Source organism: Condylura cristata, unplaced genomic scaffold, assembly GCF_000260355.1.
Source record: "Condylura cristata isolate star-nosed mole 26May11 unplaced genomic scaffold, ConCri1.0 scaffold00003, whole genome shotgun sequence".
In the NCBI taxonomy this organism is placed as follows: Eukaryota; Metazoa; Chordata; class Mammalia; order Eulipotyphla; family Talpidae; genus Condylura; species Condylura cristata.
This window is the reverse complement of record NW_004567104.1, coordinates 10,270,208-10,293,957: the sequence shown is the minus strand read 5'-3', so window position 1 is coordinate 10,293,957 and position 23,750 is coordinate 10,270,208. Positions and strand designations below refer to the sequence as shown.

The 23,750-nt window shown below is 36.9% G+C and overlaps 1 protein-coding gene across 2 annotated transcripts in view; it reads right to left on the bottom strand.

Moving 5' to 3' along the window:
• Positions 1-23,750, bottom strand: part of FNDC3B (fibronectin type III domain containing 3B) — a 332,590-nt gene that overhangs the window by 148,587 nt on the left and 160,253 nt on the right. For both annotated transcript variants that reach the window (XM_004674965.1, XM_012732895.1), the window contains exon 4: positions 6,140-6,216. In XM_004674965.1, coding sequence (XP_004675022.1) covers positions 6,140-6,216 — 77 coding nt within the window. The remainder of the gene's footprint in view (positions 1-6,139; positions 6,217-23,750) is intronic.

Below are 23,750 nucleotides of genomic sequence, written 5' to 3'. Positions count from 1 at the left end.
CCAACTACTTCAAGAATGATTGTAATACTATAGTTAATGCGACAGCTACTGTGTCTCCCAAAACAATGGGATGAGGTAAAGTATGTACTCTGCCATAACAATTTTTGACTACTATTCCAATTTTTTAAGTTACATCAATTAATCTGGGAAAAGGGGAGTAGCTTCCCAGATGATAAAACATTAACTTGAATGTTTCACTTTTTCTTTTAAGTCTACATGAAGTTTTTCCTACTGCATTTGAAAAAAGCTTCCAACTTAACTACAGAAGATGGAAAATAAAACTTAAGGCATCTGCTTAAAATTTTTTTATATATAAATTATTCATAAAGTTAATACTAAGGTCAAAAGAACTAAGAAGTCAGTACACAATGAAAGGAAAATTTTGTTTTTGATGTTATCTCAGTATGTACTGTAGAAGACAAACACTGCCAGACTCTCACTGGAAGTGCTCTATCAGTCTTCATTAGAATAGAAAGCCCACCACGGTGGACTGCACTCCTCACATAACACTTCCCTTCATTCTGACTGCTACATCACATACGTACCTGCATCTGTGGTAAAAGAATTTGTAGAAGCTACACAGGAAGAGGCAATGGTAAAATATAAAGGCAGGTCTCTCCAAGTAATATCCATATTCTTCCTAACTGTAGTGCTTTTCCTGTTTTCCCAGAGTCGCAACTCTATTCACATTCACAAATGTTTTTTGCAACATGGAATGAGGTGATAAGACTAAACTCCCTCTTACTTAAAAATCACTTTCTCATGTTTAAAAAACAAAACAAACAAACAAACAAAAAACCAGCCTGTGTTTTCTCCCAAGTTGAAATGATCAGATTAGTTTCTCCTCAAATATCTTACGGTCACCCACCCAAAAGTAAAGCACAAAACAAGCATCATACTTAAAAGCCAACTGCACCAAAGGCCACTGAGTAGAAACTTATAAGACACCAATATTTTACAACTTTAAGAGCAACTCTAAGTCCACACTATGTTAAGGTCCACGGGTTCAGTCCTCAACATTAGAAAGTTTAGATTGTGCTGTTGCATTTCAGAGCAGATCACCTGTATCTCTAAACTCTAGCTATTGTTTTACTAGAAGATTACCTGCTCATTGCCACTGTTTGTATTTTGTCAAGTTTATTTGATTAATGTTATCAATTTATCTTTAAAGCACTTTCAGCTACTAATAATGTAATGAATCTAGCTATCATCAAGATTTTCTCCACTGACTCAGTTGAGAGTCACTAATGTAATGTCTCTAACCATTCACCTGTCTGACTCTTCAATTTTCTTACAATAATGGATTGGTGTCTCAGTGTGAGTAGCTGATATTTCACACTGGAGATGCACAAGTAGGTACAGCAGATGTCCATGCTCACACTGCCTCAAAGTAATGCAACTTAAAAGCAAACACATCCATCAAGGCAGGCTCTGCTGCTCACTTCAAGAACAAATCATAGTAGAAAACAGGTCAGCAAAAATAACAAATGCCTGGGTTGCAATTCTGGTCCCACTCAGGGCCTCGGCTTGCTTAGATGCAAAGTTAGGATGATGAACACTAGAGGTGTAAATAAAGCATTCAGCACAGTGTACACAATACATAGAAGTTAATATATCATCACTACTGCTCCCAATATGGGCTAGCCATTTTTTCTAGCTGTTCCGGATCACTAACCCCCCTTTTCTAAACAGCTTTACTGAAATATAATTTAAAGTATACAATAATATATCTTTTTAAACTGTTTGATTCAGTCATCTTTATTTTATTCACAGAGTTGAGTGTCCATCACTACTATTTAACTCCTAGACATTTTCATTACCCATAAACAAATACCATACTAGTAATAGTCACTCCCTAATACACTCTCCCCCTGTCCCTGGCAACAACTAATTATTTTCCATTTCTAAGAATTTGCTTATTCTGGAAATTTCATACAAATAGAATGATACTCTATGTGGTTTGATGTCTGTCTTCTTTCAAATAGCATGGTATTTTTAAGGTTCATCCGGTGTTTCATACGCCACTATGTCATTTATTCTTAGGGTAAATAACAGCCCCTTGTACAGACTGTTAACTACTACATCATGTTTATCTATTCATAAGGTTTCCAGTTTGTGCTTTATGCCCTCTGGGGCCATTATGAATAATGCTGCTATGAACATTCACGTACAAGATTTTGTGTGGACATTGTTTTTTTCCCCTCTTGGGCACATAACTAAGAGTGGAATTACTGAGTCACATGGCTACTCTATTTTTAGTTTTATGAGGAAATGTGAGACTGTTTTCCAAAGCAGCTGTAGCACTTACATTACCAAATGCAGTATATGAAGGTATCAACTTTTCTACCTCTTTATTAACACATCTAATGCCTAACTATAGTTATCTTTACATATGTATGTAAAATATATTGTTGATGGTTTTCATTGAAATTTCCCTTATGATTACTGATGTCCAGCACCTATTTATATGTTAGTTGGCCATCTGTGTATCTTCTTTGGATACCTGTCTATTCTGACCCTTTGATCATTTTAGGATGGGCTATCTTTTATTTTGAATTGTAAGACTTCTTTATATATTCTAAATAGATTCAAGTCCCTTTTGAAAAATATGACCACTACATAATTTCTCCTATTCTATGAGCTCTCTTTTCATTTTGTGGATGGAGCCCTTTAAAACCATCAAAAGTTTTCATTTGGATGATGTCAAATTTATCGATTTTTTTTGCCTATTGTTTACTTGTATTTATAGTGTCACATCTGTGGATTTCCTGGCCCAATTTATTATAAGATTTTGTTCCTAGAATTTTATAGCTTTTAGTTCTTACAACTAGGATCCACTTTGAGTTAAATCTTAAATATGATATGAAGTAGAGGGTCCACGTCATTCTGCATTTGGCTATCTAGTTGTCCCAGCATGACTGCTGGAGACTATTTTTACTGCAGTAAACTGTCTTGTTACCCCATTCTTAAATCCACATCCATAGTATTTCACTGTATGTTCTGATCCTGTTAAATTTTCCAGCTATCAAGTATTTCATTAATCTACTTAAATCTGCATATCTTTGAGGCAAATATGGGAATTTCTATACTTACTTTACTTCAGTTTGGTCATTCCATTATATTTAAAAACACTTATCTAGTGCCTACTATATACCAGGCAGAATTCCAGATGCTGAGATGTATTCAATGCCAATAAGTAACTAACAGTTCTTGGTAATGGTTATAGAGTATATTACATTTCTTGACAGACATGGGGTCAAACTGCCAAAGATACTAAAGACACAGATTAACCATCTCTATGTTGGAGATTCTGAAAGTGTCACAATCATGAAAAGCATATGAGTGAGAAAAATATGACCCAACTTTCAAGAAAAACAAAGGGAGATCATAAGTATTACCAGAAGACAGAAACAATTAACACACAAGTATGTAGATGAAAAAAAAGCTTGAAGTATTCAGGAAATAAAAGTTTGAGCAGCAGCAATATGGAGCAACAAACAAAGGTAACTCTCATAAGAACAGCAAAGCTGTGCCTTAAGGATTTCATGCATGACATACAGAATTTTAATTCTATTTCTATGCAGCATCTTCCCAAGCGTAGAACATAGTAAGAAAAGTTATACATAATTGAGGGCAAGGACTAGGGATAAAACACAGAATTGACTTAATAGAGACAAACTAATATTGGGTATTTCTCACAGATGTCCAGCCAGGAAGGGAACTTTGTTTTGTTAACTTTGTGATTCTTTCTTTCCACAATTGCATGACAATAATGTATTTTGCTCCTTAGATCTCTAGGTGATGACAAGTTTCCTAAAACATTTTTTTCTCAAGACATTTATACTGGGCTCCACCCTCTTCAATTCTTTGAAGTGGGTATGCTTAAAGAAGATGTTGTGCACACACTCTAATGGTTTCTCAGTTTTCTTCACATGAAGAACCTGTCACACACTTCATTGCCAGATGTCATTAAAGACAGAGTCCAACCACTAACGAACACTGGATTCTGCTTCCATCTTCTCATTAGGGACCCCAACCCAAATGGAGTTGAACACACATACACACACACACTGCTTCTTTCTTTTTATCATTCCACAATCCAAATTATTCCATTTTTACTACTCTTCTAATATTTTCTGCCATTGTTCTCAGTTTAGAAAGTATTGCACTGTGGCTCCATTGTCAGTATTAAGGAAGTAAGTTTTCAACTCTGATGTCACTCTGTACATTTGGACTTTCTATAGTTTTTTAGTCAAAAATGTCAACATGGTCTAGGATGCTTTCGCTTTCTTAGGACCTTAAAAAAAATGGTTAGTACAATCACAGCAGCACTTGCCTGAATAAATAAATAAATAAAAGCATATTACAGTTTCTCTCCACTAGAATGTTCAACTTTTTTTTTTTGTAATATTCTTTTTTTTTTTAAAGATTTATTTATTCATTCATACAGAACTGGGGTACAGGCCAGAGATGTGGAGGGTGAGAGGATTCACCAGAGACAGAGTGGGGAGCAGAACAGGCAGATCTACGAAGTACACTGCTGAGGGGAGCAGCGGGCGGGTCAGGAGAGGTCCGCCACGCCATGTGGTCACCTCCGGGGCAGGCGGGGATCGAACTCATGCGGAAGTGGCTTAAGCTTCTCAGTGCTGTGCTTTAACCCGCTGTGCCACCAGGGAGGGCCCTAGAATGTTCAACTTTTAACTGGTAGTCTTTAAATGAATCTTCAACATAAAAGGAAGTGTTATTTCATAATAATGGTAAAAACTTTATTCTGTTCAATGGAATGAAACACTTCTGCAAAATAAATGACTGGAAGACATAATGGAATTTTACATTCCTTGTTCTTTTCTAATAAGTTGCTGGTGAGTGAGTGTAACCCATGGTCATGGGTCCAGATGAAGGGCCTGCCCTGCACTCTTCACTCCCTCCAGTGATTCTTACTTATAAAGACTTGTGTTTAACAAGTCCTTTATTTGCAACAGTGAAGACTGGCCGACATTCTGACAACTCCCTCGGTGGGGGGGGGAAGACCATGCTAAAATAACAATATAAAGGTTCCAAATTTGCTCAAATAAAAGAATGAAATTATAGGCTACACTATGGCTTAGCAGTGAAGTAGGAGGTAAATTTTTATATTAGAGAAAGATAAATCTTATGATTCTTATCTGTTATCTAAGCATCTTTTTCTTTGTACCTACCAATTCTTTTTATCCTTGTAAAATCATCAATAAATGAAAATTATAGCTTTTTAAACCACTTTAACAAGCTGACAGAAAGGAAAAATTTAACTATCTAGAAAGACAAAAAAAAATGTCAAGGATTATCTTTTGTAGGCAGTAAAATCATAAATAGTTTCTTTTTCATGCTCTTCTGTCTTTTCTGGAATTTTTTCTAGTGCCTATACAGTACACTTATAATTAGAAAGGCAAAGAGAAAGAGTTGGTTAGGTAGGGATTTGGAAAGGGAAACTGTGCAGGAACACAGAAGTGTTCATGTTACACTGAACCTAAGACAAAACTACAGCATGTGCAGAGATTTATACTCCCATCACCCTGGCCACTTTATTCAAGTATCGGAGCATATTTTTTTTTATCCTTCAACTTATCTCTGAAGTTGCAAATTTTTAAAATAGCTAGTTATATTTTAAAGAAAACTAAATTTGAGTGAGATTTAAGTATAAATAGTCAGAATTTTACAACATACTTAGTAATTCACCAAGCCCCAGAGGTGCTTTATTGTGGAGAAATGGACTCCCATAACAGAGGGCGACATCTGTTTATGTTAACCATGCCTCCTTTGATAATTTCATTAAGTATATAATTTTTTTTTTTTGGTCCAGAAAATTGTGGTACAGATGGAAAGATATCTGTAAGGGAAAACTCTATAAAGGAATCACCGTCAAACAGTTAACTGTGAAACTCACATTAGCTGAGGGTGGCCTAGTAAACCTGCTATGTTTCACTCCCTGACTCCTGCATGCCAGCATGACCCCAACAGCCATATGGTAAACAAAACATGATGGCAACTCTAGTATTCTCCTAATGAGATTATCCTGGGAATAAGATTTTGAAGCCTCAACATACACTGTCTTAGATTCATTACAGTGTCCAGAGTTAGTGAGGTTCACTGAGTGGTTTACCTGTGAGATATAACCTGGAGGCACGTGGATGGGAGGAATGGATCCATTGGGTGACATCATGGGAACTTCAGCAGGTCCTAAAAAACATAAGAGTAAGATCTTAATAGCTGAAGAAGTCAATGTCATTCAAATAATCAATGGCATTTTAATATTAAAAACTGAAGAGAGGCCCTCCCTGGTGGTGCAGCGGGTTAAAGCACTGCGCTAAGAAACTAAAGCCACTTCTGCATGAGTTCGATCCCCACCTGCCCTGAAGGTGACCACATGGCAAGGCAGACCTCTCCTGACCCGCCCGCTGCTCCCCTCAGCAGTGTACTTCGTTGATCTGCCTGTTCTGCTCCCCTCTCTGTCTCTGGTGATGCCTCTCACCCTCCACATCTCTGGCCTGTACCCCAGTTCCATATGAATAAATAAATAAATCTTTAAAAAAAAAAAAGCTGAAGAGAACTAATAACTTTTTTTCTCTTCTATTATTAATACAATCATGCCTTGAAGCTAGACCTGAAATCAAGGACAAATCAAGGACAAGGGGAGATTTAAAAATTAATATGAGGATCTTTATCATATCTACTCCCAAAGCCTGAAGTTACATAAACCATGCTGCTTAGGTAAGAGTAGTCTAACACAGTGGGAAGCAAGAGAAAAAGTTTCTTTTTTTTTTAAACCATTAAAAGAATGTACTATTAATAAATGTTTAAATAAATCAACTTTGAAATGAGTGCATGTCTTCTGGTTTAAAAAGCACCTATTGACTAAGGGCTTATAACTTACAGGACTTTTGATAAATAACTATATGATACCACTAATATGAAGTAGAAGAATTTTTTCAAACGCTCCAACCCAACTGAAGTTGGTATTTTCATGTTATAAGACCAGGGGGAGGAGGGCATCTATTTTTAAACTAGGTATTATCAAGAATTCAAGAATATACATGTCAAATATACTTGGATTATTTCTAAGTAAATCATTCAAGTAACAAGAGATTAGTTTCAAAATATAACTTCAATGAACGTTAATCCCATGTCTAAACAATGAATGACAAGATAACACTCAGTTACTTAAGACATAGTTAATATTTAATTACATTGAAACAGTGGTAAAATCAAAACCAACTTCTAATACCTTTCCAAATAGTCCATGATTAAATAGTTTCCATAGAAGGACAAGAACCTTAGGGGCACTGGTTTGTGATATGGTGGCTGACTCCTGTATTTAACAGCCAGTCTCCCAAATGTCAATCCAATGACATGTGTGTTTCTAGTCTGAGATTTGACTTCCTGTTCCAAGTGCCTAGTGTTGTTTATTTGCTTTCCCCTAATGTGTGTTATGCTCTCAGCCATGAAAATTGCTTGACTGTAACAAAAACCAAGAAAAATACAATAGTGTTCTTGGCTGAAAAAAAAAAAACAAAACAGATCTTGTCATTGAGAGGCACATTTGAGTATAAGCATAATGTACCTTCCACCTCACAGTACTGTAACTTTATGAGCAACATAGTACAGCACTAAATTTTCTGACATCTCTAAACACATACGAAAACTACAGTGGTCTCTCTCACATAACACACCATTACTAAATGAAAATACAGTGGCATAAGAATTGATAATCACATGACCCCTTTCTAAGTATGACTTAACCTAGTGTGTCCACCAATCACTGAAGCATTTGCCAAATTCAGCTTTCTGACCATCTTCAGCATATCAAGACATTGCCTTAGCCTCAACTGTCCATGAAATCCAAAGATTAAAGGGCTTGGCTATCTAAGAAAGGACTAAAAGCATTGTCTCTGCCTGATTCCATCCCACAACTCAGTGTTCACAATATTTGTTCAATCTTGAACAATTCACTTAGTCTAAGTCTCATTTCTTAACAGTTGTGCCAAAAACAATTACTATACCTCATGAGTTTGGATTTAAAGATTAAATTCAATACATGCCAAAGTGCTGAGAGCAGTGTTGGCTATCACAAGGTTAACAATCTCTACAAAGTTTAAAAAATTCATAGCTTTTTCTTGTTTCACTACAATTACATTTTAAGAACTACTTTTTAATAAACTCGCATCCTTAGAACACATACAATAAGCAAGTATACATTGTACAATATTGACTGAAGAGCAAGCCTTCCCCAGCAGATAAATATCACACATGTCCCAGAAATTGTACACAGACACTACCACTTCAATAAAGTGCTGCTTTTTAAGCACCAAAATGTATACCAGACAGTTTTTTAACCTTAGGCATGACCCCCTAAAACTGTTAAAGTCATTTGTATAAAATGCTTTAAGAATACAGGATAGGTAGGTGATTTACTGCCAGAAAATGTTTTCTTCCCAGTCCAGTCTTGATTTCAGAAGTACCAAATGATTTTAACATATTTGTTTTCCCCATTGCCTTGTCACCATCATCAAAATCCCTTCAAAAGGCATTACAAAATGGACAGTAATGGTCTCCCAAATTCATCTGTGCCTTGGAACTTCAATGTTCCTCTCCCTACAGAAAAAACAAAAACAAAAACAAAAAAACAAAAAAACAACCACAGACACTCAGTTTAAACGCTAGCCAAAATAAAAAGTTACTGTCACTCTAAAAACGCCTCCAATAGATGTCTTTACCTCTATTCAGATGTTTGTGTTTGAGAAGTCCCTGTTATTATTTTAATCTTCCCTTTTTAAAACACAGACTTGTCATCTAAGACTCCTAGGATTCCTAAGCTTCTTTTGATTTTGTAATCATACACAAGACTTCAAGGACACAAAACTGTAGAATGCTGAAAAATGTTCTCTTATTGTCAAACCACAGCCACTAGCTAGATATGGGGGTTGAGGAGGGCACAGGACAGGAATGGGAGGAAGCACAGATCTTCTGGAACAGTCACTTCCTTTCTTACAATATTGGGAAAGTTATAAACTTTTTGAAAAAAAAAAAAAGTTTTAACTCTTAACAATGCTTGGAACCCCCTTCCATTAAACACTCTGGTCACATACAGGTATATCCACACAGATACATGTACAGAGAGATTAGATAATCTGGAAACAAAAGCAGATAAACATACTTCCAAAATAGTAAGGTTTCCTGTTTTTTGTTGAGAGAAACTAATTAACAACTTAGCTAGAGACCACAAGAATCTTTCCCAGACAGATGAAAAACAAAACAAACAAAAAAATCACATGCACAATTTCTTAAACTGGAACTAGCAGGTTTGCTGAGTCAAGTAACTTTAAAAAAAAAAAAAAAACTGCCTTGGGAAATCTGATCATTTTCAGGTTTTAGGCAGTGACTTCAACAGTCAAGAATTCCTTTTGTCACTGAACAAGACCTGAGACACAAACAAGAGCTATGATTCCTATAGTCATTAGGAATTTAACTGCAGTGTGTTGGTAGTCTAACATCTGCAAAATCTGCTAGCCCATGTTAAAAAATTGATTTTTCATTTAGTTACAAGTAGGCCTTAAATGAGAAAAGCTAGAAGAGACCTTCAATCAACACTAACTCCCGCAATGATCCTAGTGTTAGGGGGAAAGGATGTCCTCAATCAACTCTTTGTAAAACTAGGACTTTCTTCCTTCATCAGACTGAAGGAAAAGCGTATAGATGTTGTATATTTAGGGCCAGCCATGCTGGTAAGTGCTCTGAGACCCCACCAAAGCTGGAGTCATTCCACTCACACTGTGCTTCCTCCCTCTACCCCATCCCTGCTGCCCAGGGACTCCAGACCTCACCCATGTACTGTACAAACCTGTTGCTCTCCTGCTATAGTCGGAATAGTCACCCACCCCAAGGGCAGAGTTAACTAGATGGACTTGAGAGCAATGTACAAATGAACTTAGAAATCGGAGAGTGAAAGAACATGGGAATCCGGGGTATAAACTGTCGTTAAAATCTGCCTTAAAGGTAGGTCACTATTACAAATAATTACAACACAATTCTAGACATTTTTAAATGGTATTTTAAAAAGCTGACTACTTACCAACAGGTCAATGAGAAGTGAGTGAATGCAATTCTATTATTGTAATTGTTTATAAATGGCTACTTGTGTATCAAACTGGCTAGCTTCAACCATGGCTCTTACCAGCAACCCTTTTTGTACTACCTTAACTATTATCTTGTTCAAAAAGGACATAAGGAGCCTGAAAGCATAGCATGAGAATAAGAAAAGTAAAACAAAAGCAAAATGATGATGTGATAAAATCCAATTAAACCCTATAAAAGTGAACCTTTTGGCCGCCCTGGTGGCGCAACGGGTTAAAGCACAGCACTGAGAAGCTAAAGCTGCTTCCGCATGAGTTCAATACCCGCTTGCCCCGGAGGTGACCACATGGCTGGCAGACCTCTCCTGACCAGCCCATTGCTCCCTCAGCAGTGTACTTCGTCGATCTGCCTGTTCTGTTCCCCACTGTCTCTGGTGAGGCCTCTCACCGCCCCTGAGCCTCTGGCCTGTACCCCAGTTCTGTATGCACAAATAAGTAAATCTTTAAAAAAAAAAAAGTGAACCTTGTATCTTTCTAAATTGTGAGATTCTTCCTGTTAATAGTCATAAGAATGAGCCCACAGCTGATGGATAAATAGAAACTTATGAAGAAAGTAATTATCAGATAAAAATGCACTTGTGGGCCCTCCCTGGTGGCACAATGGGTTAAAGTGCAGCACTTTGAAGGTAGACACTGCTTCAGCATGAGTTCGATCCCCAGCCAGGGAGATGACCCCACATGGCACAGCAGACCTCTCCTGTCTCACCCATTTCTCCTCTCAGCAGTGTACTTTGTCAATCTGCTTTTTCTACTCCCCCTCTGTCTATGGAGAATCTTCTCACCCTGCCCCCCTGCACCTCTCGCTTGTACCCCAGTTCTGTATGCATAAGTAAATCTTTAAAAAAAAAGTACTTGTGTTTTTGCTACTGATCTAAGACTGATCACAAAATGAATTCTGCTGAATCTTTGTGTCTAATGATGAGCTTCCAATCACAATGAATTAACACACATAAACTAAGAGGTTAAGGAGAAACTTTGGGGAAACTTGGCATTAAAAAAATTAAAAGTTATCAATACCAAAAGAGATCTAAAAGGAATACAAAAATATTGAGACACAGGCCCTGATCTCAGAAAAGCTTAAATCGAGTGGCAGTGGTTCTAACTTTACAACTCTGTGTATCAGAATCACTTGGATGGTTTCAGAAAATCTAGATTGCTAAATTTTACCTCGTAGAGAATTAAAAGTTTTTGGGCCAATACCAAATTGTAACATTTTTATTATTAAGTTACCAGGTGATTTGATGCTGGTGACCAGCAACATTTTGATAGCCTGATTCATAGTGTGTTAAAAGGTGGTGGGTAAGTACCTACACACGACTAACATCATAACCAGTCAAGTCTAAAAGCTTTCCCCCCTAACCTCAGGAACAAGACAGGATACCCACTTTGACTACATCACTCAGTTTTGGGGTGCACTGGGAGTTCTACCTAGAATCATTAGGTAAAAAAATAGAAGAGACATCCAAATTGGACAGGGAAAGTAAAACTATTTGCAGATGACATAATTCCTTACATAGTAATTTCTAAAAGATCACACACACACAAATGACTAGCGTTTATAAATGAATTTAGTAAACATGCAAACTATAACAGCAACACACAAGTCAATTCTGTTTCTATACACCAGCAATGAACAATTTGAAAAGGAAATTAAGAAAACAATTCCATTTAAAAAAGCATCCCAAAGAATAAAATGCCTAGTAAAAAATGTAACCAGTATGGTTAAAGGTTTGTACATAAAAGCTACAAAACACCGGTGAAATAAATTTACAAAGTCTTACCTAGATAAGTGAAATTAAGACCACCTAAGTAAGCACTTGAAATAGAAGACAACCTGATTAAGATGGCAATGCTGGTTGAAGTAATACGCAGAAGTAATGTAATTCCTATCAAAATTTATATGTCTTTTTAGCAGAAGTAGAAAAGGTGATCTTTGCATTCATATGAATTGCTAAAGGCCCCGAGCTGACAAAAAAAAAAAAAAAAAATTAACTTTGCCCCCTGCCTGACATATGCAAAACTCAACTCAAAATGGATTACAGAATAAAACCTACAGTTAAAAACCAAAACTTTTAGAAAAACAGGTACCTTTTCCAGATGTTGCATTTACCAATATAGTCATAAGGACAAGGAACAAAAGAAAACACAGATAATCTGGACTTCATCAAAATTTAAAACTTTTGTACACCAAAGGTAAGAAAGTACACAACTAACAGGATGGGGGAAATATTTAAAAATATGCATCTGATAAGGGACCTGTACTACAAATACATGGAGAATTCTCACAATTCAACAAAAAGACAACTCAATTTAAAAATAGGCAAAGGGCTTGAAAAGACATTCTACTAAATATATAGAAATAGTCAACAAGCAAACGAGAAGATGCTTAACTATTATTACTCACTAGAGCAACACAAAATACCAGTCAGGTACCACTGCATGCCCACTAAGGCAGCTGTTCTGAGAAACATGAAAAATAAGTGTTCACAAGGATGAGGGGAAAATGGAATCTCTGTAAAGTGGTACCGGTCACTGTGGAAGTAAGTTTCATAGTTTCTCAAGCAATTAAATATAAAATTGCCATATGGCTCCATCAATATGATACCACGTATTGGGATAGGAGGGATTTGGGGAGCAACTGCTTATGGGGGCAGGGTTTCTTTTTGTGATGATGAAACATATTAGAACTAGCTAGAAATAGTAATTGTACAATGCCATAAATGGACTATATGCCAATGAACTAATATAATGAAATGCACGTTATTTCAGCTTTTTTTTTTTTTTTTTTGTTAAAGATAAGCACATAACCAGGGAAATATAATTCTGTGGAACTGGAATTATAAATGAACTAGCAAAAAGCAAGTATAAATCTCCTGTGCCATGCAAAAAACAGAGAAACAGTCCTTCGCCTCAAAGCAGAACCTAATTGTGGGAATTTGGTATATAAACAAACACAAGGAGGCAATGCATAAATTAACTAGTTTATTAAAAAATTATCATCCTGTACACATAAAATTACAGCAATGACTAGCTCTGGGCTTCAGGAGTTATAGAGATCTCACTGCTTTACAAATAAAGAAATGGAGGCCAACAAACTGACCAGCAGACTGGAAATGGAACAGGGTTTAGAACTGAGTTCTAGTTTTCAGTCTAATGATATTTATAGTTTTACTTTCCTTGGGGAATAAGATATATTTTATTTAAAATGTTGTTGCAAAGCCATTTTCTATCAAGGTGTAAATTTCACTCAGAAGTCAAACAGAGATGGCACATTTCTCTGATTCAGACTCACTGGTCTACCTGTGAGAGGTCACAGCCTCGGAAGAGATGCATTTGAGCACTGCAAAGAACAAAACCTTAGACCAAGAAGGCCTGGATTTTAATGCGAACCCTACCGTTCTCTGGCATGACCCTGGGCAAGTTACTCGAAATCTATCTGACTGAACAGCAATTTTTTGACCAACAAAAAAAGGATTATGCTAAGCAAAATAAATTGGAAAGAAAAAGATAAATAGCTGATTGATGGTTTCACCAATATGTGGAATATAGAGGAGACCAAGGGTCAGGAAATAGAGAACGCTTGCAAGCGACCATAGATCTGGGGTGTAAGGCAGAGGAGAGAGAGGGAAGATCACACAGGACACCAGTGCCAGATCACCTGTGCTGTGGTGGTGGGAGGGCTACAGGAACTACCCCTGAGGAGAGATATCAAATACCGAACAAATGAACAACAATAGGGCCTCCCTGATGATGCAAGAGGCTAAAGCTAAGAGCTGTAAAGCAATCTGAAGCCAGGGAGGTGACCCACACGGTGGGAAGATTTCTCCTGTCTCATCTGCTGCTCCCCTCAGCAGTGTATTTCAGGAGATCCACCTGTTTTGCTCCCAGCAATGTCTTTGGTGAATCCCCTCACCCCCGCCATCTCTGGCTTGCACTCCAGCTCTTGTATACATAAGTAAATCTTTTTAAAAAGTTAAAAATGTGGCCCTCCCTGGTGGCGCAGCGGGTTAAAGCACAGCACTGAGAATCTAAAGCCTCTTCCGCATGAGTTCGATTCCCGCCTGCCCCGGAGGTGACCACATGGCGTGGCAGACCTCTCCTGGCCCGCCCGCTGCTCCCCTCAGCAGTGTACTTCGTCGATCTGCCTGTTCTGCTCCCCTCTCTGTCTCTGGTGAATCCTCTCACCCTCCGCATCTCTGGCCTGTACCCCAGTTCTGTATGAATAAATAAATAAATCTTTAAAAAAAAAAAAAAGTTAAAAATGTAAGAAAATAAGTATTTTTTAATAAAGGGGATGACAAGACCTATTTTCAACAGTTGTGCGGAGGTGAAGATGTAATGTATACAGCAACCTAGCACAGTCTTATCATGATATTTTTAAAAAATTATTTTTGTTTAATTATGCTTTTAAGAACTGTGGTGTAGGCCAGAGATTCACCAGAGACAGTGCGGAGCAAAACAGGCAGATTGACTGAAATACACTGCTGAGAGAAGCAGCAGGCGAGACAGGAGAAGTCTCTGTGCCATGTGGGGTCATCTCCCTGGCTAGGGCTCTAACTCAGACTGTGTTGGTGACAGATAGGTCGGTAGCGTTGAGACTTAATCTGTATGCCAATAGGGAGGCCCAAATCATGGTATTTTTATAACAACTTTAATATTTTGCATGAGGGAAAAAGTACTGTATAAACAAAGAGCCTAATAAAGTGTAATCATCTACTACTGTGAAAAATAAAAATTACATCATTTCTCAAAAAATCAAGTTAGTTCTTTTGTTCTTCATTCTTCTAAGAAATATTATTTTGAAGCTTAGAAATAATATCCTCCCTTTAAAAATGCGTTCAAAATATGTGAATTATCATTATTAAAAAAGGGAATAAGGGCCCTCCCTGGTGGCGCAGCGGGTTTAAGCACAGCACTAAGAAGCTTAAGCCACTTCCACATGAGTTCGATCCCCGCCTGCCCGGGAGGAGATCCACATGGCGAGGCAGACCTGTCCTGACCCGCCCGCTGCTCCCCTCAGCAGTGTACTTCGTCGATCTGCCTATTCTGCTCCCCATTCTGTTCCTGGTGAATCCTCTCACCCTCCGCATCTCTGGCCTGTACCCCAGTTCTGTATGCATAAATAAATCTTTAAAAAAAAAAGGGAATAAATATGAAAAAGGGAAGACTATGTACCCACAGTTCTCTACTACCTCATCTCTAATCCTAACCCTTGCCTATCTTTCCCTAATTTCTAGGAAACCAGAAAGTCAGGTATATCTGACTTGGTAACTGTCCCAAGAGCACTAAGTCAAAGAATCAACCTGTGTTTTCTGAAAGACCTCTCTAACACTGGCTTTATGATAAGAATTTCTAGTCTGGCTCAGCTGTTTTCCTTAAAAAGTAGCAGGTGACCATAATAATAAATCGCCCCAAAACTAAACATTCCTGTTGAAATCTTCTGAAGTAAATAAACCTCTACTAAAATATAAAACTGAATTGGTGATAGAATTCATTCTCTTATCACTTAATAATTTCTAAACAAAAGAAGGCATTGCATTAGCTAACAAAATTGTTTTTTTTTGCCAATTTGAAATAATGCCAGCTCTTTTCTTTCCAAATACTGCCTTTGAGCTCCCTTTGCTACTTACTTGCTATAAGAGCATACTTACTTGCTATCAGAAATAGGGAGACAGGAGTTTTAATGCCCACATAAGACTAAACTTCATGAATCACAATTTTCTTCCATTTCAAGAAAAGTGAGAGATCTACCCAATCTACTTGAAAAGGTTGTTTTAAGTCAAATAAAATAGAAAGCAAGTTTAAGATTACTAATACCTGCATAATTACTGCATACTATACAATTCATTACTTAGTCAACATTTTAATTCATTAAAATGTCTGTTATATAAGATACTGTATGAACTGAAAGTAACACAGGATTTTAAAAAGATGTTATCAACAAACTACCACATAAATATGGGCAGCAATTGTGTTAGTGGCTAGGTAGAGTCCTCAGCAGGACAATAAAAACTATCTGAGGGGTGGGTAGGAGAAACACATTTAAAACTCCCGGAAACTGGCAATGACTGTTAAATCAGTTAATCCATTCAAAACAGACATGGTGACCTAACATGGTCTTAAGAGCTTGATTTAAATTCAGGGATATGGAAATGCAAACATTTTAAGATTGTGAAAAATATTAAAGGCTGGTAACGCAGCCCCTTAGCTCCTGATTTTAAAACTCTTAGTTGTTGCTTTGTTTAGTTCAATAAACCTTTGCTGAACCCAATGAGCTGCCAGACCTTGTGCGATGCCAAGGACACAATGACATTGAAGAGCAAGCATTTCTGTTCTTAATTATGAAGAGAATGGCATGCAGAATGAGTAATGCACAGGTGCACAGCAGCTCATGGGGCGGGGTGCAAGGGAGCCCAGCTTTGTGTCCTGCTTTGGGCCTGAGCTTTCTGTGACAGACACTGTACCTCACAGCATGCAGTCAGGCAGATAGCCCAGAAGCTGAAGTGCCACGAACACTTGGCTAAGTCTCATTCCAAGAAATGATTTCAAGAAGTGTATCTTTAGGGGAGAGGGAGGAGACAGAACAAAAGTGAACAATGGTTCTTCAATCCAACCTGGTGCTCACATGGATATCCCAAGTCCCAGAGTCCTGGTCTCCAAGTTAAACCTTACCAGCCTACCAAATTAAGAAGAACATAACAAACTACAAATTAAAAAGAAAAGTTGAGAATCACCCTGTTAGTTAAGCTTATTCAAATAAACATAAAATAAGATTCACTCTGTTTGCTTTTCAATATTGGGTTTTAAATGGCATATAATACATGGATTTGCTAATTTATATTTAAGCCAGGACCTTATAAATTTCAAAACTCTAAGGAATGATATAAATACAATTCAGTACTGAGAAAGGGCTCCTGGTAGTTTACAAAGAAAAGTCACCCACACACATTAGCTGTAAAAATAAAATAAAATATAGGTGCCAGACAGAGAATTCCATTCTTCTTTTCAAACTCTTGAATACCCAGTTGTTCCTATCATGTTTTCTTTCATGCCCATCAAGGCCATCAGAGAGCTCCTCACCCTTGATCCATATAGAACAGAGAAGCTATTTCACCCAACCCTGGAATTCCTACTAATAACAAATTTGAGAGGGAGTTACCAGAGCACGGGAGCAGGAAAAGGTGAGCAAAACTTCAACAGAACCTTTTAACAGCTCGGTTAAGGGTATAATTGATTAGAACAGGGGTATTTAAAATTTCATTTCAAAGGTCCTGAGATGAACATAAGCTGATGTTTTAAAGCACAATTTTAAAGTGTATTAATTTTTTGTGGGTTAAAGAATTAGATAAAGAAGACTACTCTCCAAAAGTTAATGGAGTAAGAACAACTAAGAGATGTGCCACCTCCATTACTCATGGTGTCCTTAGGATATTAGAAAGGGATGCCTGTCAGTCTTTCATCAGTCTTATCTGCTTCCAGTGAAAGTTATGAGAGGGAACAGGAATAATGAAAACCTTGCCCACTCTTCCCTCCCTAAGACCTGGCTCCCTTCCATTTGTCTGGCCACAAGGTCCCCTACTCCTAGGAAGAACAGAGCAGCAATCAAAACACAAGATAGCAAATAGTGATTTTCATAACAGTGTTAGAACTAAGAGGCAGAAATCCATTTCCTGTTTCATTTGTGTTCTACTTTGAGATTCCAAGGTCATGCTCCAGAACTGCAAGTTTGAATACAGTACTGAAATCCTTAACCAGCCAATACATGATTGTACTCCTCAAGATTTCTTTTACATTACTCATCTGTTACAAAGAACATTAAAAAATTGCAAATAATAATGTATAACTTTAACAACATATCATTACTCAATAAATTAAATTATCCATTGCTAGAGTGAGATTTTACAAAGCAAACTTCAGAAGATCCCTTTAACTCCTCTCAAGTCTGGCTCTTTGGCTGCCCCTAAGAGCGTCCTTGGCATAAAGGAGAGCCACTGACAAATGTTCTAGAGACATTTTATTGACAACATCCCAAATGATTTACTAGCTTATTTATTTTAACTCATGTACCTCAAATCAAAAGGCAAGAGAGAAATAAATGTCTGGGATCCATGATCTAGAACTACTAGAGAATGTAACAATTATTATGGAAATGAAAAAAAAACGAACCAAGTGTCCCATGAAATAAAAGTCACAGCTTTATCTACCCAATGTCATTTTCTCTCCAATCTAGAACGCTGCATGTAATCATCCACCATTAGGTTGGAAGCTGTTTTAACTAAAGACTAGCAATCTTCTGAAATTAATATAATTTAACAAAAGTGTTTGATTGCCAATAAAAATTCTCTAAATTGGGCAGTGGCTGGGACCTAATAATGGGCTATGAGATGACTAGTTCAATTTATAGTTCTAGTCTCTACCTTACATAGCCACTCTGAGGCAGCCAGGAAGTAAATGAGAGTTCCTGCAAACTTGCTATGTTTACACAGCCTGTTGCTTTTACTCTCTTATTTAGGCTGAGGTGGGGGCTGAGGACCAACAGTAAACAACTACTACAAATAAGTTAGGCTCTCCCACATTTGAAGTCTGATCAAAGGCAGTCAGTAAACACCTCCAAGTAACAGCAAGAAGGTGAGGTCACTCTGGCTGGCTATTTTCTCAGCTATAAAAATGAGCTGACCCAGTTATTGTCCGAGGGGTAGCTGACTGCTTTATGGCATAGATGCTTTCTAGCGCTGGCACTTGGGCACAGAAACAACGTGACTGAGCAGGCTACAATTTCACTTTCAAATACCGACTACCCATTCACTTAAGGGGGCTGAAACAAATTAAACCAGAGGTTTTTCACTAGTTACCAGAAAGATCTCCTCACTGATTCACTGCTGCTTTTCCTGAGTGGAAAAAGCAACAAGCTTTTCAAAAGGATGAATACATTTTAAAATTACCTCATGCAGACAACTGGACCTCCTTCCTAATAAGGAATGGCCGGACTAGGCCATATTAGGGTAAGTGGGAGAAAGTGAAATTATAAACATAGTCAATAAAAATAAAATTACATCGAAGTGGGAATTCAGACATAGGTTTATGAATAGTTTGTCAGGAGCATCAAACATGTACACATGATGTGTGAGCATGAGCAGCTCCTAAATCACTATAGGATGAAACTTTTGGATTATATCCCACCCTCCTCAATCATGGGTGTTTTGATTAAACTTTGTGCATGAGAAGATGAGAATATATCGTTTACATCTTATTTTTATCACTATTTTATAATTTCTCTTCGCCTGATTTCACCTATAAAATACTTTCCCCATGCACAGCAACTCAAAAAAGCTCTACTGAATCCATGAGAGGTGTATTTTTTAAAATTCTTTTCTTCAAACTATGCCATCAAAAATAAGTGAAGGAAGAAGAAAAATAAGCATACTCCAGTATCTTAAAACATACCTTATTTGTAGTTTCTTTAAGCTCAATTACCTGAGTCTTAATTTCAATATAATGTTTAAAAGTGAAGAGGGAGAAGACAACAGAGTTCCATAAATTTTATTCCATTAATGAGAACTTAAGTGAATATAATTCAGCTAACAAAGATGATTATAATTTGGCTAAAAATAGTCCTCCAGTTTTAGTCATAATAAAACAAGGTAACAACAAAATGATCACAGGATTTCATATGCTAAAGAAATATAATACTCTATTAAGAAGTGGTCCATGCAATAATAGCATTTATTTATATGATTACTACAAATCTAAGAATAGGTAAACAGGTTGAGCGGTGTATAAAATCTTTAGCTGACAGCCAGGTTCACAGAACTGAAATTCCCTTGGGGGTGGAAAGGATCTTAAAGGTCATCCAGTTTAATTCTTCATTTAAGACTAAAAAATTGCTGAGACAAATTTCCAGCAAGTTGTCAGAATACTTGATGTAATATATAATTTACTTTCTCAAAGTGCCACAAATTCCTTTTTTTTTTAGTAATTTTAATTGACAAAGGGCTTTCTCTTTAACAGTAAAAAATTGAAAGTTCATTCTACATAAAAGAATAGCCATAATTCCAAAAAACAGCCTTTCAGATTTTTTGTTACCTATCATCAGGCCTCTTCTTTTATAGACAAAGTGAAAACATTTGGGACATCCTTACTGCATTTGGCCCTCTTTACTACATATCTATTAAGGGCTGTGAGCAAGCATTGCTCAGAACTTCACCCACCACTTCAGCCACACATACCTGGCACCCACACTCACCCCTAATCACTACCTATCATCTACAATGGGTGCCCATAGCCACCTCATGCAAAGGAATTCCACAAGAGACATTGGTATTTGAATTCACTCTACACTTACTATTTATATATATTTTTGCACAAAAATATTATGAGTAATTTTTATGTTAGCTGTATGAAATACTTTAGAGATTTAGTTGTATTTTAGGTATACTTACAGATCATCATACAAAAAGTTCACTTCATAAGATATAATTTCATTATTTGTAACTCTAACCCAAGGCTTTTTTTTTTTAAAAAAAAAGGAAAAAAAAAAAGGATGATCAGGTATAGAAAAACAAGTCAGTATTTTTTAATTTTCAGTCCCAAATCTTGCAATCACATCAGTGGCAATATTTCAACTCTCTAAGAATATGCATAAAAATAATGACTTAATGAGTCTACATATGGATAATACATCTAAAAAGCAAATAGTTTCTCAGCTGACATGTAGCTCCCTTGAAGCAGAAAAAGAATATTTTCTTCCCTAAAGGCTTAGTTTATTCTTCTCAATACCCACTTGGGTATTCATTAGCAAACCTTTTCATATTTTGGGAAAGGCTAGAAAGTTTAAACATTAAAATGCAGAATGTTAATAAAATAAGCTTCAGTCTTTTTAAACCCTAAGACAATCTAAAATTTATTAATTTTAGCAGAAATATATCAATAACTTGATGGCTTTTATTTCAACACCTCCTGCCTAACTCCAAAGAAAAATGGATATAATAATTGATCGCCCATCAAGAAATTTATCCTTCATTAAATTTCATTTTTGTAAAATGCCAGTATAAGTCAAGATTTTATTTTAGAAATGTTTTATTCAGAGAACCTTCCATTTGATTTTGTTATTTTGAAAAATATTTATGAGAGATTTACTTTTTGTAGGTTTTCATGAGGATTGTTCATGGTATGATCATGTTGCTAGGGGAGTATAGCAACTTATAAAATAATAAACTAATAAGGTTCTCAGGAAGATCAGTAGTTCAAATAAATAAAATGAAATTCATTTATTAGTGATCCAAAGTCTACATTCCCTTCTGTATCCCAACAGAGTAAGGAAAACAAGAAAACAAAGACTTATTTTACAGAGAGTACAGGGTGACATTTTTATAACTATCACCTTTCACCAAGTACAATACAATGAAACAAAACATCAAAAAAGTGTTGCTTGATTGCATCTAATCAATAGTCAATCAGTTGTAAGATGAATGAAATTTCAAGAACGTTAAGATAGGAGTGGAGGCCCTCTCTGGTGGCGCAGAGGGTTAAAGCACAGCACTAAGAAGCTAAAGCCACTGCAGCATGAGTTCGATTACCACCTGCCCCGGAGGCGACCACATGGCGTGGCAGACCTCTCCTGACCCACCCACTGCTCCCCTCAGCAGTGTACTTCGTCGATCTGCCTGTTCTGCTCCCCTCTACCTCTGGTGAATCCTCTCACCCTCCGCATCTCTGGCCTGTAACCCAGTTCTGTACAAATAAATAAATAAATCTTTAAAAAAAAAAAAAAAGATAGGAGTGGAAATGTGTTCTTTAAAATTAATGAAGTAGAGTATACAGTTTGAGAAGAAACAAAAAGAAATCACAAAGTTTAGAATCTCAATCTATAGAGCTGTCCAAAACTATCCAGTGGTTATATAATCAATAGCACTGGAAAATCACAAAGTTCCCATTAAAACCCAATATAGTTCTATCAAAACATCCAGTTGTAATCCTAATGTCCCACACATTTACTGCACAAAATGTGTAAGATTTCTACAGAGTAGAAAGTAGTTCATTTAATGAATGCACTCTATTGCTTTCTCCTTTAACTTCAAATTTGGTTCCACTTACACTTCATGAATATTAATAAATAACAAGTAACAGTAGGTAAAGTGATCAACAGCTTGTAGTTCAGAACTGACCACTTTTTGCACGGATATTCTATGTTTCAGACTGCTATGCTTTTGTTTGGTAAGTTTGATAGGCTAGCCTTCTCCAGATGTATTGAATGATTTTGTGACTAGTGAGTTCAGTAGCAATTTAGTTAAGGAATCAACACATTTGTTTTACTTCAGTTAAATTAAGTAAAAAATAATTTTTAGATGTTTTATAAATACTCAAACTTAACAAAAAGCATCACTGCCTTCTTCAAGGGGCTGGCAGACTAGCTACCGACTTAATATAAAAATGAAGACAATTTCTGAGATGACCCATGAATCTAACTTTCTCATACTGAAAGCATACAGCCAACTAGTACAGAACTCTTAGCACAACTGCCCAGCAAAGTAAAAAAATAACTTAAAAAAAAAAAAAAAAACTTGGTATAGTGACAGGCTGATAGTAAACAATACTATTAAAGCATAGTCATCCCAAGGACTCTACAATACAATCTGATTTGCATTAAAATGCCATGTGGTATAATTATGTGTTTTCTAAAATGCAAATTCAACATAATGAAAAATATTGCTTTATTGCACATGTTAAGAGTTCTAGAGTCTCCTTAAGTAAATAACCAGTAAATATCACTATGCTAAAAATTTTAAAAGTTATACTGTTTGTTTTCTCCATTTGCTACATCTCCTACATACTTAATTTTCACCATATCTCTTCCCTTCCCCAAACCGTCGCCACCAAAGCGACGGAAGCAAGGAGTTAAATTATTTTTATTAAAAAAAAAACCTTTTTTTTTTTCCTGACAGTGAACAGTATATCTGCACATGGTAGACTTGAATGATAAATTAAAGTTTGAATTAATATTTGTTGTGAGATGCCAAATTCCTTTAATTTATGCTTTATTACACTTTTTTTTTTAAGCGTCCTGGTATTTGTGTGGCGATAGTCTTATTAAAAAGTGTGTCAGGGACCCTCCCTGGTGGCACAGCAGGTTAACGCACAGCACTAAAAAGCTAAAGCCGCTTCAGCATGAGTTTGATCCCCGGCCTCAGAGGTGACCCACATAGCGTGGCAGACCTCTCCTGATCTGCCTGCTGTTCCCCTCTGCAGTGTACTTTATCAGTGGGCCTGTTCTGCTCCCCACTCTGTCTCTGGTGAAGTCTCTCACTGCCCCTGCACCTTTGGCCTGTACCCCAGTTCTGTATGCACAAATAAATAAATCTTTTTTTTAAAAAAGTGTGTTGGGGCCCTCCCTAGTGGCACAGTGGTTGGAGCACTACACTGCTAAGCAAAGCAAAGCCATGGCAGCTTCAAGGCGAGTTCGATCCCACCCCACAGGTGATCCACATGGTATGGCAGACCTCTCCTGTCTTGCCCACTGCTCCCCTCAGCAGTGTACTTTGTCGATCTGCCTGTTCTGCTCCCCACTCTGCTCTGGTGAATCCTCTC